At 44.7% G+C, this 13,572-nt stretch overlaps 1 protein-coding gene across 1 annotated transcript in view; it reads right to left on the reverse strand.

Annotated features, from left to right (window-relative positions):
* Positions 1-11,318, reverse strand: part of GXYLT2 (glucoside xylosyltransferase 2) — an 89,938-nt gene extending 78,620 nt beyond the window's left edge. Inside the window, exon 1 of the mRNA XM_081528316.1 lies at positions 10,818-11,318. Coding sequence (XP_081384442.1) covers positions 10,818-11,092 — 275 coding nt within the window. The 5' untranslated portion in view covers positions 11,093-11,318. The remainder of the gene's footprint in view (positions 1-10,817) is intronic.
* Between the last annotated feature and the right edge of the window lie 2,254 nt (positions 11,319-13,572).

The following is a 13,572-nucleotide window of genomic DNA, read 5'->3' on the forward strand; positions in this document are numbered from 1 at the left end:
AGGTTTTCCATCTGTAAAATGGGCTTATTGATTCCAGTGGTTCTCTGCTTCTGGTTTTGGTGTTTCTTACTAGCATCCATTTCCAGGTGTATCTGCTAAGGACACCTCAGTTTTCTTCGGGGGGAACCTCAGTTCTCAGTCCATGAGGTTGAGATGGGCTGAAATATCCTCCCTGCCAGGTGTGGCCATCAGGGATTGGGTGTGCATGGGGTCCAGCGGAAGCAGCCCTGGGACTCTTGCTGGATGAAGTCTTTTCCTTCAAGGTTACTAAAGGAGGACAGAAGTCCAGATCTGTTGGAACTATCACACAGAAAAAAACTGACCTACAAGTGTGGCCCAGAAGGAAGCAGAGCTAAAAAATAGAGGCAAGATGGTCAGATGGGCTTCCCGGATGGCGCAGTGGATAAAGAATCTGCCTGCCATGCAGAAGACACAGGAAATATGGGTTCCATCCCTGGGTCAGGAAGATCCCCTGGAGTAGGAAATGGCAACTCACTCCAGTATTCTTGCCTGAAAAATCCCATGGACCGAGGAGTCTGGGCTACACTCCACAGGGCCACACGAGTCAGACACGACTGAGTGACTAAACAAGCAAGACAAGACAGACATCCTAGATACACTTGTGACTGAAGCTTGACCTCCTTTGCAGTTTTACCTGATCTCACAGTTTTATGAGCTAGTAAGTCCCTTTTATGATTAAGTGATATGATTATGATTACACTGAGGAGCTGGGATTCCATCACTTCTAACTAAAAAGAATATTACCTATCCAGTATCAGTACCCATCTCTTAGATTGTTATGAAGTTTAATGAAATAATGTGGCAAAGTGCTTTATATATAGTACCTGGAATGTTTTAAGTCATCATTAAATATTAGTTACCATCATCACTATTATTAAATATTAACTTGATGCATCAGAAGCCTTCATTTTTCTCCAAATCCTTTATACCCATGCCCAAAATGGGTAAGGCAGAGCAGCATAAAACTTAAATGTCAATACTCAATTATTGCAAATCAGGTTTGAAGTGTTCGCACACTTTCTAAACTTCTCAGACTTTAACAGCAAAGTCCATTACCCCATTTCTCCTGAGGGATGATATTTGATACTTGAACACTAAGGCCTGTTACTATGGAGCAGCAGTCAAACAACTGGCTCCTTGTAATTTCCATAAAATTGAGAGGAAAAGAAAGCAGAGCAAGGGTTCAAGCCCAAGCAGAGACACAGGCTCCTGAAGAGCAGTGTCTGCGGACAAAATCCTGCATTTTGGTTCCTGAAGACACTGCCTAATTCCTGCAAAGTCTTCACTTATCCTCTGCTTTTCTAGGCTCAGAAATAATAGTTTTCCTGCCCTTGAGCAGAAGTTAAACCTATAGATGGCCAGACTTTTGGGTTCTCAAACTCTCCAGAAAAATCGCCCAGCTCTACCAGAGACAGTGAAAAGGGTCCTGTCCCATCTATTTCCCCAGCTTTTACTAAGGACCAGGTTACTGGGTTGGGATAGCATTTGCTATACACAGAGGCTGTCTGCATTTCCTCAAGACACAACCCAGCGAAAAGCCTGACTGAATCCCCTCTTAGATCTGGTTAACATTTGCTGAGAGCTTCTCGTGTTGCAGGTTCTGTGCCAGCATTTGACTCACATTGTTTCATTTCCTGCTTGAACTTAGGAGAAAGCCTAGATTTGCTGAGGAGCACTGACTCATGCAAAGCCATACAGCCAGTCAGCTGGATCTAGTTAGGATTCCGTTTCTAAATAATGAAGCAACCAGGATGAGAGCAGTACCCAGAACAGCATGTCACTTGCTGAGGGATCACCATGAGCTAGGCCTGGGCTTGCTGCTTTATGTGCATTATTATTATTTTAGCTCTTTGGACCTCAGTTTTCTCTCTTATAAAAGCAAATTGCATCTTAAATTATGTGTTCTCTATTGCCTCCCACTTATGGAAAGCTTGGACTCTAAATTGTACGGCTTTGAGTATTTACCAGAAGATGACCGTCTTCTGTGTTGCTGTAAGAGGTCAGGGGGAAGCGGGCATCTAAAGATCACCCTCAAACATACTGCAGCTGCTCTTGGCTGCCAAAATAGCACGGAATCCAAATAAAGGCATCAAATCAAGAAACTCTTCTTTCTGGGGCAGTTTTCAAAATTTCATGATATAAAATATATCAAGTGCTGGGGAAGTTCTGAAGAGGAATATGAATTCCATCTTCAAGTCTGCCTCTTATTTCCTTTTTTCTTTTTTTTTTTCTTTTCTTTTTTGAAAAAGAATTTTAAATGGTGATAAGAGGTGGTGCTGGTGGTAAAAAATCTGTCTGCCAATGCAGGGGATGAAAGAGATGCATGTTCGATCCCTGAGTGGGGAAGATCCCCTGGAGTAGGAAATGGCAACCCACTCCAGTATTCTTGCCTGGAGAATTCCATGGACAGAAGAGCCTGATGGGCTATAGTCTATGGGACCACAAAGAGTTGGACAAGACTGAGCACACACACACCCACAAGACAGATATAACAAAAAACTTTACCTCTTATTTCCTTACAGTAAATTGTAACACGAAGAGAAGTATTTCCAAAGAAAACAAATCTGTTCTCAAATTTTCTTCCAAGGAATCTGTCTTGTGAGTTTCTCGGAGGATAAGTGTCAATATGGCCACTAGTTATGAAGCTTTCTAAAGGTGCTAAAATCAGGTGCGACATATCTATATCAGTCAGATTCTTCCGTGGTGAGTGACAGAAACTCAATTCATGGATGCTAGGACAGGGGTTGGGGCTTCTGAGGTGGTGCAGTGGTAAAGACTCTACTTGCCATTGCCAGAGATGCAATAGATCCATTTTCGATTCCTGGGTTGGGAAGATCCCCTCGAGGAGGAAATGGCAACCCACTCCAGTATTCTTGCCTGGAGAATTCCATGGACAGAGAAGCCTGGCGGGCTACAGTCCATGGGGTCACAAAGAGTCAGACACGATGGGCCAGAACAGCCAGCAGAGGGCAGAAGCTGGCCTTGGGAACGATGTCAGCACCCACCCCACCCCCACCCCAGTTGCTTGGCATTGCTTCTCTACCCTCTTTGTCATCCTGGGTCCATGAACTCTCCAGCTTTCTCCAGGGCAGAGACAGAGCTGCCAGTCCCTAAGTTTCCTATCATACAGCTCCAGCCACTAGAAATACTTTTCCCTTATCCTGTCTCTCTGATCCCAATTTTTTAAATCCCCCACCTCCCAAAGGCTCTAATTTGGCTTAGGAACTTATCCAGGAATCACCTGCTGCCTGGGACAAGGTCAAGGGCACAGGATGACACCTCCAGGGTGTAAGGGACCTTCATTCCCTGTGTGCTCCTGTAGCTGTTCCCTTTTTTCTTCATCAACAGCACTTAGGTTTTGATGTAAAGAACCATCTAGTTCCACTAAAAGGAGTTTAGGGACTTCCCTGGCAGTCCAGTGGTTAAGACTCTGCACTTCCAATGCAGGATATGCAGGTATGATCCCTGGTCAGGCAAGCAGGATACCACATATGGCACATCATGGCAGGGGGGAGAGGATTTTGGTTGCAAATAACGGAAATCTCAACTGCAGTATGGAACAGGAGGGTTCAAGATGGGTCAGGCCTCTAGAGCTGGGGTTCTCAGGGTTCAGCACTGTCCACAAGGATCCACAGTCTCCATCTTTCTCTACTGCCCAGAGTGATGACTTCAGTCAAGGCTGGTTTTCTGAGGATGGCAGTGACAACTGGGACTGTTTATTTGCTTGTTCATATCTAGAGGATAAAGTCTTTTGTCCACTAACATAAAATAAATCCTTCTTCTGGCTGATTAGGCCAGCTTGGGTCATGTAACACCTGTAAGACCAGTAACTATTGCCAGAGGAATGAAATTATATCTTGGTCCTGGATGTACAAAGATTACACTATGGCATGGATGGAGATGTGACGGTAGGTTTAGACCATTGCCTGGAGGTACACCTCACTGTCAAACTGGGGGTGGGATGGGAAAACAGAGGTCAGGAGCCAACCACACGTCTATTACTTTATCTCCACCCCATGGTTCCGGCATAGTTGGCCTCATCCTTAACTTAAGTGGTGAACCTCACTTGGTTTACATCAATTAGCTGATCCCATCTCACCCCTCTATTCCTTTCCATTTCCTCATCCACACTGTAGGCATTTAAACCAAACAAAGCCAGTAAGATGGGAGAAAACTTTCGCTGGTGCTTCTAGGAAATAAAAACACTCCCTCTCCCAGAGAATCAAGGAAAAGAGGTTAGAATGATCCACGTGGTAGTGGATTGCAGTTGGAGACATTAAGTATAAATCCATGTTTAACATACACAGAGATGGTCACACATGGAAAAATTTATAAATACATGTACATACATAGGTTAGTACACACATATATGTTTTGCTCTCTCAGCTGTGAGGGCTAAACGAAATGACACCCCAGTAGCAACAAACATATTGGGTATCCAAATCTTGGCTTCTAATACCATTTTCCAATGAGAGAAATCAGGTCTCCTGGAAGAAATGACTGATTTTATGACTGAAGCAGGAAATACAGGAGGTGAGACTGCAGCCTTTTATAGCGCCAGAGAGTAGAAAGTGCCCAGAAAGTCAAGAATGAAAACAAAAAAAACCAAAGCACAGGGATGGGAGTATGTCTAAAGGGCATAGCAGCCAACTGTAAGAGCTACTAATGACTTGAACTGAAACAATTTCAACAACAAAATAAAGTCATGTTGCACTGTAACTCAAAGGATAAAATATCTATGATTCTATACTGATTTATGACTGAATAAATTAATAAATGGGGGAGAAGAAACACAACATCTCTCACACAAAAGAATTTCAAATAAATTATATACAGATATTCCATACTCCCTGGAGAAGGAAATGGCAGTCCACTCCAGCATTCTTGCCTGGGGAATCCCATACAGAGGAGCCTGGTGGGCTACAGTCCATGGGGTCACAAAGCCTTGAACATGACTGAGCGATTAAGCACGCACTCCATCCTCAAGGAGGGGGAACATAACTCCACACTCCTTACGCGGCAGCTATGCAGTGTCTTCCTTCTAAAGAGCACAGTATGGAGACAGGGAAAGAGTAAGTCTAGAAGGGAGACTAGCTGACAAACACTATCTCAGCCAGGTGACCAAAGCCAACATTAATTCACTCTGATAGTATATACACTTGATATGATGTGATGAAACGGTGCTATACCATGGTTTTCCTCCTGATGATTCATAACCCCGGAGTCACCCTGAGTGAAATATCAGACACATTCCAAGAGTGAAGCATCTTACAAAATACCTGAGTAGTGCTCTTCAGAACTCGCAAGGTCATCAACAAAGGAAAAGTCTGAGAAACTGCCACAGCCCAGAGGAGCTCAAAGAGATGTGACAACTAAATGTAACATGATGTCATAGATAAAATCCTGGAACTGAAAAAGAGCACTAAGTAAAAACTAAGGTAATCTAAATACACCAAACATTAGTAATAACGTACTACTATTATTTGGTAAATTACAACAAATGTATCATACCAGTGTAAGATTTTAATCAGAGAGGAAACTGGGTACAAGATATATGGGAACCCTCTGGACTACATACTCCCCAATTTTTCCACAAATGTTGCTAAGTCGTGTCCAACTCTTGGACCCCCGTGGACTATGGCCCGACAGGCTCCTCTGTCCATGGAATTCTCCAGGCAAGAACACTGGAGTGGGTTGCCATTTCCTTCTCCAGGGGATCTTCCCAACCCAGGAATCGAACCTGGGTCTCCTGCATTGCAGGCAGATGATTTACCAACTGAGCTATAAAGGGAAGCCCTCTAAAAAATTTAAAACCTATTAAAAGAAAAATATTCCCTCTCTTGAAAGGATGTTACTATTAGAGATCCTCCCCAAAAAGGTGTAAGATTGTTTTGAATATTATTAAGTGATACGCCATTTTATGAGAGAAGCAAAGTCTTACTATAGTGCTGGCATCAGGGGGGTGCTGCATTCATTCATTCATTAGTTCACTCAACAAATATTTACTGAGTACCTACTGACAGCTCATCTCTGTTCTAGGTGCCAGCTGTACACTGATTAACAAGACATGAAGCGTGCACGAAGGGGGAAGGAGCAAAGTAGTATTTTCATATAGTGATGAGTGCTATTAACAAAAACTAAATAAGAGCAAGGAGGTAAGGATGATGGGCAGGGTCCCAGCTGGGAAGACCCCTCTGAGGCGAAAACCTGAAAGCATAGACCTGAAAGAAATGAGGAAGTTAGCCACACAAGGATAGGAGCAAAGAACATTTTGGCATAGGAAAAAGCAAGCAGGGCTGAGGTAAGAATGCAGAGTGAGTTAAGTGGGGAGGGGTAGGAGATGAGGTCAGAGAGCTAAATGGGCCTGAAATACGGTTCAAAGGCCACACTAAGAAACTGAATTTTACTCTGTATGATGTGAAGTTAGTGACTGGAACCAGCAAACTTTCGGTCACATTATTTAAGATTATAGCACCTGTAGAGGGTGCTAGAGTGGACACCCCAAGTCAAAGAGAAGCTACTGTAGTGGTCCACGCCAAAGCATGGTGTTCAGGAGCTGGGTGGTAACCATGAAAGTGGTAGACATGGTGGGACTGGGGTTATATTTTGAGATAAAACCGAGAGGACTTACTAAATGAATACATGGAGAGGGTGAAAGAGGGGTCTCATGGAGCAATCGACAAAAATGAATGTGAAACTAGAATCTGCACTCACAGTGACCAAGTGTCATAGATGGTCCTCAAGATCTGGAGATCTGTAATGTGCTCTGGGGGCACCAGTTAATTATAGGTTGGCCACAGACCTGGCATTTTGCTGTATAACATAATCCCTCTTTAGTGAGACCTTTATTCAGGCTTGAACCCTCTGAGAAGACTTCTCTCAGAGACCAAAGGGAACTGCAGAAAGTGCTGTGTCTTGATGAGCAAATACGCTCGCCTCCTCTCATTGGGGCTGCTGTGGAGGCTGCCAAATATGTAATGTGTTTTCGTGTTGTCATCCCTCTTCCAAACTCCACCTACCATTGCACAATGAGTACCTGGCTCAGGACACATGTGCAATAAACATCTGCTGAATGACTGGTATAAAATCACAGAGGGGCTTAGACGTAGCCCAGGTCTCCCTTAGAAGCCATATTTTTATGGCTTCTAGAGAAAACAGCACTATCCAGGCTAACGCAACAGACAAAGAATAGAAGTTCAGGAGAGGGTGGAGGCTGACTAATCAGCAGGAGTTCTAGGTTACAGCCAATAAATGAGAAACACAGTGATTTTGCAAGACACAGCCCAAAGGGCTAAGCAACCGTCCTTGTTGGGATTTTGCAGCTGAACTTGATGATCTCATCACAGGACGGTCAAATGGCAGAGCTGAAAGAGATCTTAGAAAATTTGTGGATCGACTCTCATTTGACAGATGTAGAAATTAGGGTGAAATGGTTCCAGAATAGAGCCCAATCCTCTGGACTCCAGATGACAAATTCTTTTTCCTATCACATTGATGTTATATTAAACACAAAAATATATTATATATATTTAATATATATATTAAAATATATCACACACACAGTTATATTAAACTTCCTCTTCTGTAGGCAGGCTCAAAGGGTATTCAGAAGTAAGCTGGAGAGACAGGCTTCTGAAATCAATTCTAATGTAAAGTTCTCATTTTAGGATTCAGTTCCATAAAAAAAAAAAAGATCCCTCTTGATAAGCTTTTCCTCTTATCATTCAAAGAAAATAACACAGCCCATCATGGTTCCCTTTTTGACATGGCTGCCAGGAAGCTTAGAGCTAAATTGAACACTTAATCCTTACAACAATAGTGGCCTTAGTTTTAGACAAACAGTACTTATTTCCCACCTCCTCTTTATGACTTTTCATGTTGCATAAGTATTTCAATGGCCTTATTGTATATGTGTCAGTTACTGTTAGTCGGCTCAAATTTGTTTTGGAAGTCAGCCAGGTCTAAATCACCAAAAAAAAAAAAAAAAAAAACCAAAATAGAAGGAAGATTTCATTTCTCTTGTGCCCTGGAACCGCTACTTAAGAGTGTGGTGTCCGTTTTCAGATTCCACCCTTGACCTAAAAGCTCAGACCTCACCTCCTGGCTTTATATTTATGGAAAGGGGAGCCCACCACAGGACAGATTGCATACAAATGACTACTTATAAAATTGTAGGGTCTGCCTGCTAACGAGGCAAATCCCTGGAAACGTCCCTGAAATGAAAACAAGATGTGGAAGCAGAATGCCATGCTTGCTGCGCTGACGTGGCAGGAGTTCACTTACGCCACGACCCTGCAGGGAGCAGTGCAGCCCTGGAAGGACGGTCAGCAGGTGGTGGACTGGGTCTCATCCAGCCCCACAATTTCTGCTGACTACTCCCCAGGCCCGAGATACCAGATCATGCATGTAGCCTTCATCTCTTCTGGATTCTAGCCACATCAAGAGATTAAAGCACTCATTTTCTGAAAATATGAGGCTTACTATTCCCTCCCTAAAATGAAATTCCTCCTAAACCACAAAAATTTAACCCAGGCAGGATTAGGAAAGCAACAAAGGCGTCCATGCAAAGATCTTTCCTCCTGCTCCCTTACTGATTCTGTCACCATTCCTGTCCAGGTAGCAAGAGAAACCTTAAGAAGTCCCCGAAAATGTCAACTTTGCCAGGGGACTTTCACATTTATGCATTTGAGCCTGAGACTTCCTGTGGCTTTTTTGTTTTTCACTCTTTCCTGACTTTGAAAATGTTGTTCTTTATTCTTATGGTGTTGGCCATGATTTCCACGATAATCTACAAGATATGTTCAGAAGAAAAATGACTTCAGGAGGTGCTGTTGCTCATGGAAATAGTCCTTCCTGAAAACATCCATTTGGATTCTGTTCGTGATCTCTTCTGAGTCAGAGCCAATTTGTTCAGATAGAGACAAGAAGATGCTGCCCCAGTGTTCCCAACACCTTGAAGGATGAAGACAGTGCCAAAAATTGGTCACATTTCTTTAGAAAAAAGTCTCAGGAAAATGATGAATGCAGGCAAGCCTCGTGTATGACAGGTGCACTAGTACTAAAGGGCTCAACCTGGACCCAGACTGCTGGGATATTTAACCTCACCTTGGAAACTTAGACAAATTGCTAAACCTTGTGTAATATTTTCCTCATCTGTAAAATGGGCATAATATTAGTGCTTGATTAGTGCTTACTTACAGCAGGCTCTCAAAGTTCGGTGTGCATCAGAAACAAGAGGAGGGCTTACTAAAACGCATATTACTGACGTCATCCTCCTGATTTCTTACTCAGAGGGTCTAGGGGTGGGATGGAAGAGGGGAGGGGTAAGACTGCACTTCTAACAAAGCCCCAGGTAAAGTTGCTGCTGCTAGTTCAAAGAGCACTCTGGGAGAACCACTATCATAGGGTTATGGTACCGATGGTGTAATTAAGAAACATAATCTGCGTTAACAATGACTTTTAATGTACTGAAGTTAACACTATGCCTTATAAAAAGTTAGCCATGACAAATGATGTCCAATCTTATTATCTTTCAAGTTGTCCCATCAACTTACAAATCACAGCAACCCTGTAGTTAAACTGTATTAGACTCCATTATAAGAAACCTTCGTACCTAGAAGGGAAAACCCTATTTAGTTCCTAACAGAAATATCCTTACAGAGCAACTTACAGAGCAAATACATTCATAAGAGGTTATAAATGGTTCCAAGTACTCAAAAACAACCCTATAGCTCATTGGGGGTTTTGCCCCTAAAACTCCTCCCTACTCATCTGTACATCTCTTACCAGGCAGAAGAGAAACAAAAGCTGACACAGCTACTTACTGAGGTCTCCTGACTTTTCTCTCATGGTAAAAACGTCAAACCAGATTTAGTCACTATGGTCAAAAAGAAGTCTTCCACTCGTTTCAAATCATTAGGGAGCCCAGCAAAAGTGGACGTCGCAACTGGCAGAAACATCAACAGCCTCAAAAGGGTAGAGGAAACGACGGTTACGAGACAGGAGGATTGTTAAAAAGCTCTCTGCACAACAAAGGAAATGAGCGCAAATCCCTAACCTGCAGGCGTTCCAGCAACCCCAAGGCCAAAGATAAAACGCTCCGATGAAAAGCTGTGGCGGGTTAAGCTCTGTGTAAAGAAAAGAGGATATCAAACAGAATGTTGAAGGCTAAGATGTTTTCCTTGCAGGACTCTGACCATACAGGAGTCTGAAAAAGAAGGAATAACAAGGAAACCCCCACTGTCTTTCCCGTGCCACGCATCACTCCTTCCTGGGAGAACACTTCTGTTTAACACCCTCAGGTAGAGTGCCTCTTCTGTTCTAAGCACAGGGCAATTCGAGGTTCAATAAGAGACAGCCAGTACTTAGCAAAAATCTAACTTTTCCAACTCAATCAGATCTAAGTTTTTGGTTTTTTTAAAAAAAAATCTCCAGTGAAATATGAGAGTTAGATAAAGCGTTCTTGCATCGCTATGGCTTTTGAGAAATGAAACAAAGGTCGCAAGTTTGGAAAAATGCAAATATACGCTTTTGCCCGGACAGTTAAGAATGTAACATGCCAATCATTTCCCCTGACACTTCCCTTTCCAAAAGGTACGTGATGACTAGCACTGAGCTGTTAACGGGATCCCAAGAAGACGATTTTTCATTTCTAGCAGGGTAAGAAATAACAGTGGGCAGCCCGTGGGTGAACTTGGAGTTTGTCCCTCCAGCCCACAGCCTCCCTTGGACTTGACACGGGTGGAGGGAGGGAGACACGGGTCCACAGATGGGATTCTGGGGCTGCCACGACTCACCTCGCCGACTTCTTCAGGCTCACGGCGCCCCGACGGCCGGCTCGGGGGCGCAGACGAGGAGGCCGGCGCCTGCGAGCGCTCGGGCCGGCCCCCGGCAGGGCGCTCCAGCCCGGGAGGCGCGCGGGGGCCGGCGCGGGGCGGCGCGGCGCGGCGGACGCGGGGCGCGCGAGGGGCGCTGGGGGTGCGGCGCGGCCGGCGCGCAGGGACAGAAGCGCCAGCAGGAGCGCGGCCAGCGCGAGCAGGAGCAGCGCCGCCGCCTTGTTGCGGAGCTTCATGGTGCGGCGCGGCGGCGGCGGCGGCCCCCGGGCGGCCGGGCCCCTCTGAGCATCGCGGCGCCCCGGGCGGCGGGGCGAGGGCAGCGGCGCGCGGCGGCCGCCTCCTCCGCCCGCCCGCCGGGTACTGGGGTCCCGGCGGCCGACGGGCGGGCGGGCGCGCGACGGAGGAGGACGAGGAGGGAGGGAGAGAGGGGGAGGCGTGAGCCGGCCCGAGGAGGGGCAGCCCGCGCCTACCGTACTGTGTGGAGTAGCTGCCCGTCCGCCCACCCGCCGGCAGCTAGGCGCTCGGGCTTCTGGTAGGGCCGCCTCGAAACCCCTCACTCCTTCATCCATCCATCCCTCCATTGACCCATTCTCTCCCACTCCGTTCCATTCCCTCGTTTCCTTCCTCATTTCACTCACTCATTCACTTACTCTTCCATTCCATCCCCTGTTCATTGTATTCCCTCATTATTCCATGCATTTCCCCCGTCATTTATTTTTATCCATCTATCCACGCACTCGGGCAGCTATCCACACGTCCAGTCAGGCCGAGATATCTCTGTCCCTTGGCCATTGCAGGGCCTGGCAGTTAGTAGATATCTGTACGAAAACATGACTCCAGCTCCATATAGCCTAAACAAGTTACAGAGCTAATTTTAGGAGTCTGGGTTTGAAATTTGACTCTACACCTCACCGACTAAGTGATCTTGAGCAACTTGCCCAGCTTTCTTGAGCCTTTATTTCCCTCCATGCAAACTGGGATTGTTTTGCTGTTCTGCACAGAGGTGTTGTGTGGGCCTTAAGTTAAACAAAGCACTCGAAGAAACTCACAGTGCTTAGCTCACAATTGGTGCTCAATAAAACTTATGTGATAATTAGTACAATAAAACCGAGCTTGTCATATATACATAAATGCACGCTTTCTGACATACATTTGAGATAGAGTAATAAGTTCACAACCCAGCGTAGAAATGCATTCTTCTGAGATTTTAACAGTCAGAATTATCAGACCAAGTTTCTGGAAGTTTCTAACTCTTCTTCCAGGGCATCCCATCATAAATCTAAAGCATGGAGGCTCCTCCTCTTACTATTTATTGTGAACTGACAGCCAGTGTTCTATTAACTTTCTTTTCAGCTATGGAACAAAGAACACTAGTTACGGCAATGTCTCTGAGATTCTACAAGATTCCATATTGCCTTCTAAATCACCTAAAATTCAAAATAGTTCTCATATTAGCATTACATTTTAATTCTTTGAGATTCTATTGTATTTAAAGTTCTAGGAATGAGAACATATAAACACCTGGAACCTCTGGTCAAGCAGGCACTTGGGGGATGGTAGGGTGCAGGCTCAGGGTGTGTATGGCAGATGTTGCAGGTGAGTGAGCACAAAAAATTCATTGATTCTCACCGAGGGTGAGGTGCTGTCTCAGTAAGATGCATTTTTGAATTGTGGAAAGGGTGTTTTGGGTTGTCAATAACTGGCAGATTCTACCGGCACATGCTAGACCTCCTACAATGCTAGGACACTCCAGTAACACAAAAAATCATTCTGGGTTGGGACTTCTTTGGTGGCCCAGTGGTTAAGACTCTGCGCTTCCACTGCAGGGGGCACGGATTTGATCCCTGGTCAGGGAACTAGATCCTACATGCCACAGCCAAGAACTGGTGCAGCCAAATAAATAAATAAAATATTTTTTAAGATAAAGAAATGTCTTGGGCCAACTGCCTACATGGCGATGCTGTGGAAAAACATTGGTTTAGGCTAAAGCCTGATGTTCAGGCCTTCCAAGTTCAGAAATGACCATTATTATGTTGATATGTGGCCAAGCAAAGCAGGAATTTCCAAACTGTATCTTGCCACCTCCTCTCTTCCTCAAGGAGACACATGCAACAAGAATAAAATGAGGCCAAGTCACACTTGACTAGCAGTTAAGGTTTTCGTCTCAAATACCAAAATAGAACTCGGGCCAGCTAGGTTTGAACAAACAGAGGACCCTGATTTCTTCAGCCTTGCTGGAGCAAAGGAAAGGCCTGATTTTCTTCCTTTCCCTGAGTTCAAATTCATGTTTTGGTTACTGCTCTGACATCTAATGTCACGGAAAAAGGGTTCCAGATACATTATCTAGGATTGACCCAAGTTTTCACTTGGATGTCTAATATACCAAATGCTTTTTTTTATCTGCCTCTCTATCCCAGAAATCTGTTCTTCCCCTTGGAATTTTGACATGTCTAGATACCCAGTTGCTCAAGCCAGAAATTAGGTAGGATGCATCCTTGGTTTCTCTGCTTACCTCACACTTGTATTAGTTATCTATTGTTGCATAACAAACCCCCAAATTTGGTGGCTTAAGATAATACACATACAGGGACTTCCCTGGAGGTCTAGTGGTTAAGACTCCATCTTCCAATGCAGGGGATGTGGGTTTGATCTCTGGTCAGGAAACTATGATTCCACATACAACTAAGCCCACATGCCTCAACTAAGACTAGACACA

This window comes from Giraffa tippelskirchi, chromosome 9, assembly GCF_054371585.1.
Source record: "Giraffa tippelskirchi isolate mGirTip1 chromosome 9, T2T-mGirTip1v1.2.pri, whole genome shotgun sequence".
NCBI classification, from domain to species: Eukaryota; Metazoa; Chordata; class Mammalia; order Artiodactyla; family Giraffidae; genus Giraffa; species Giraffa tippelskirchi.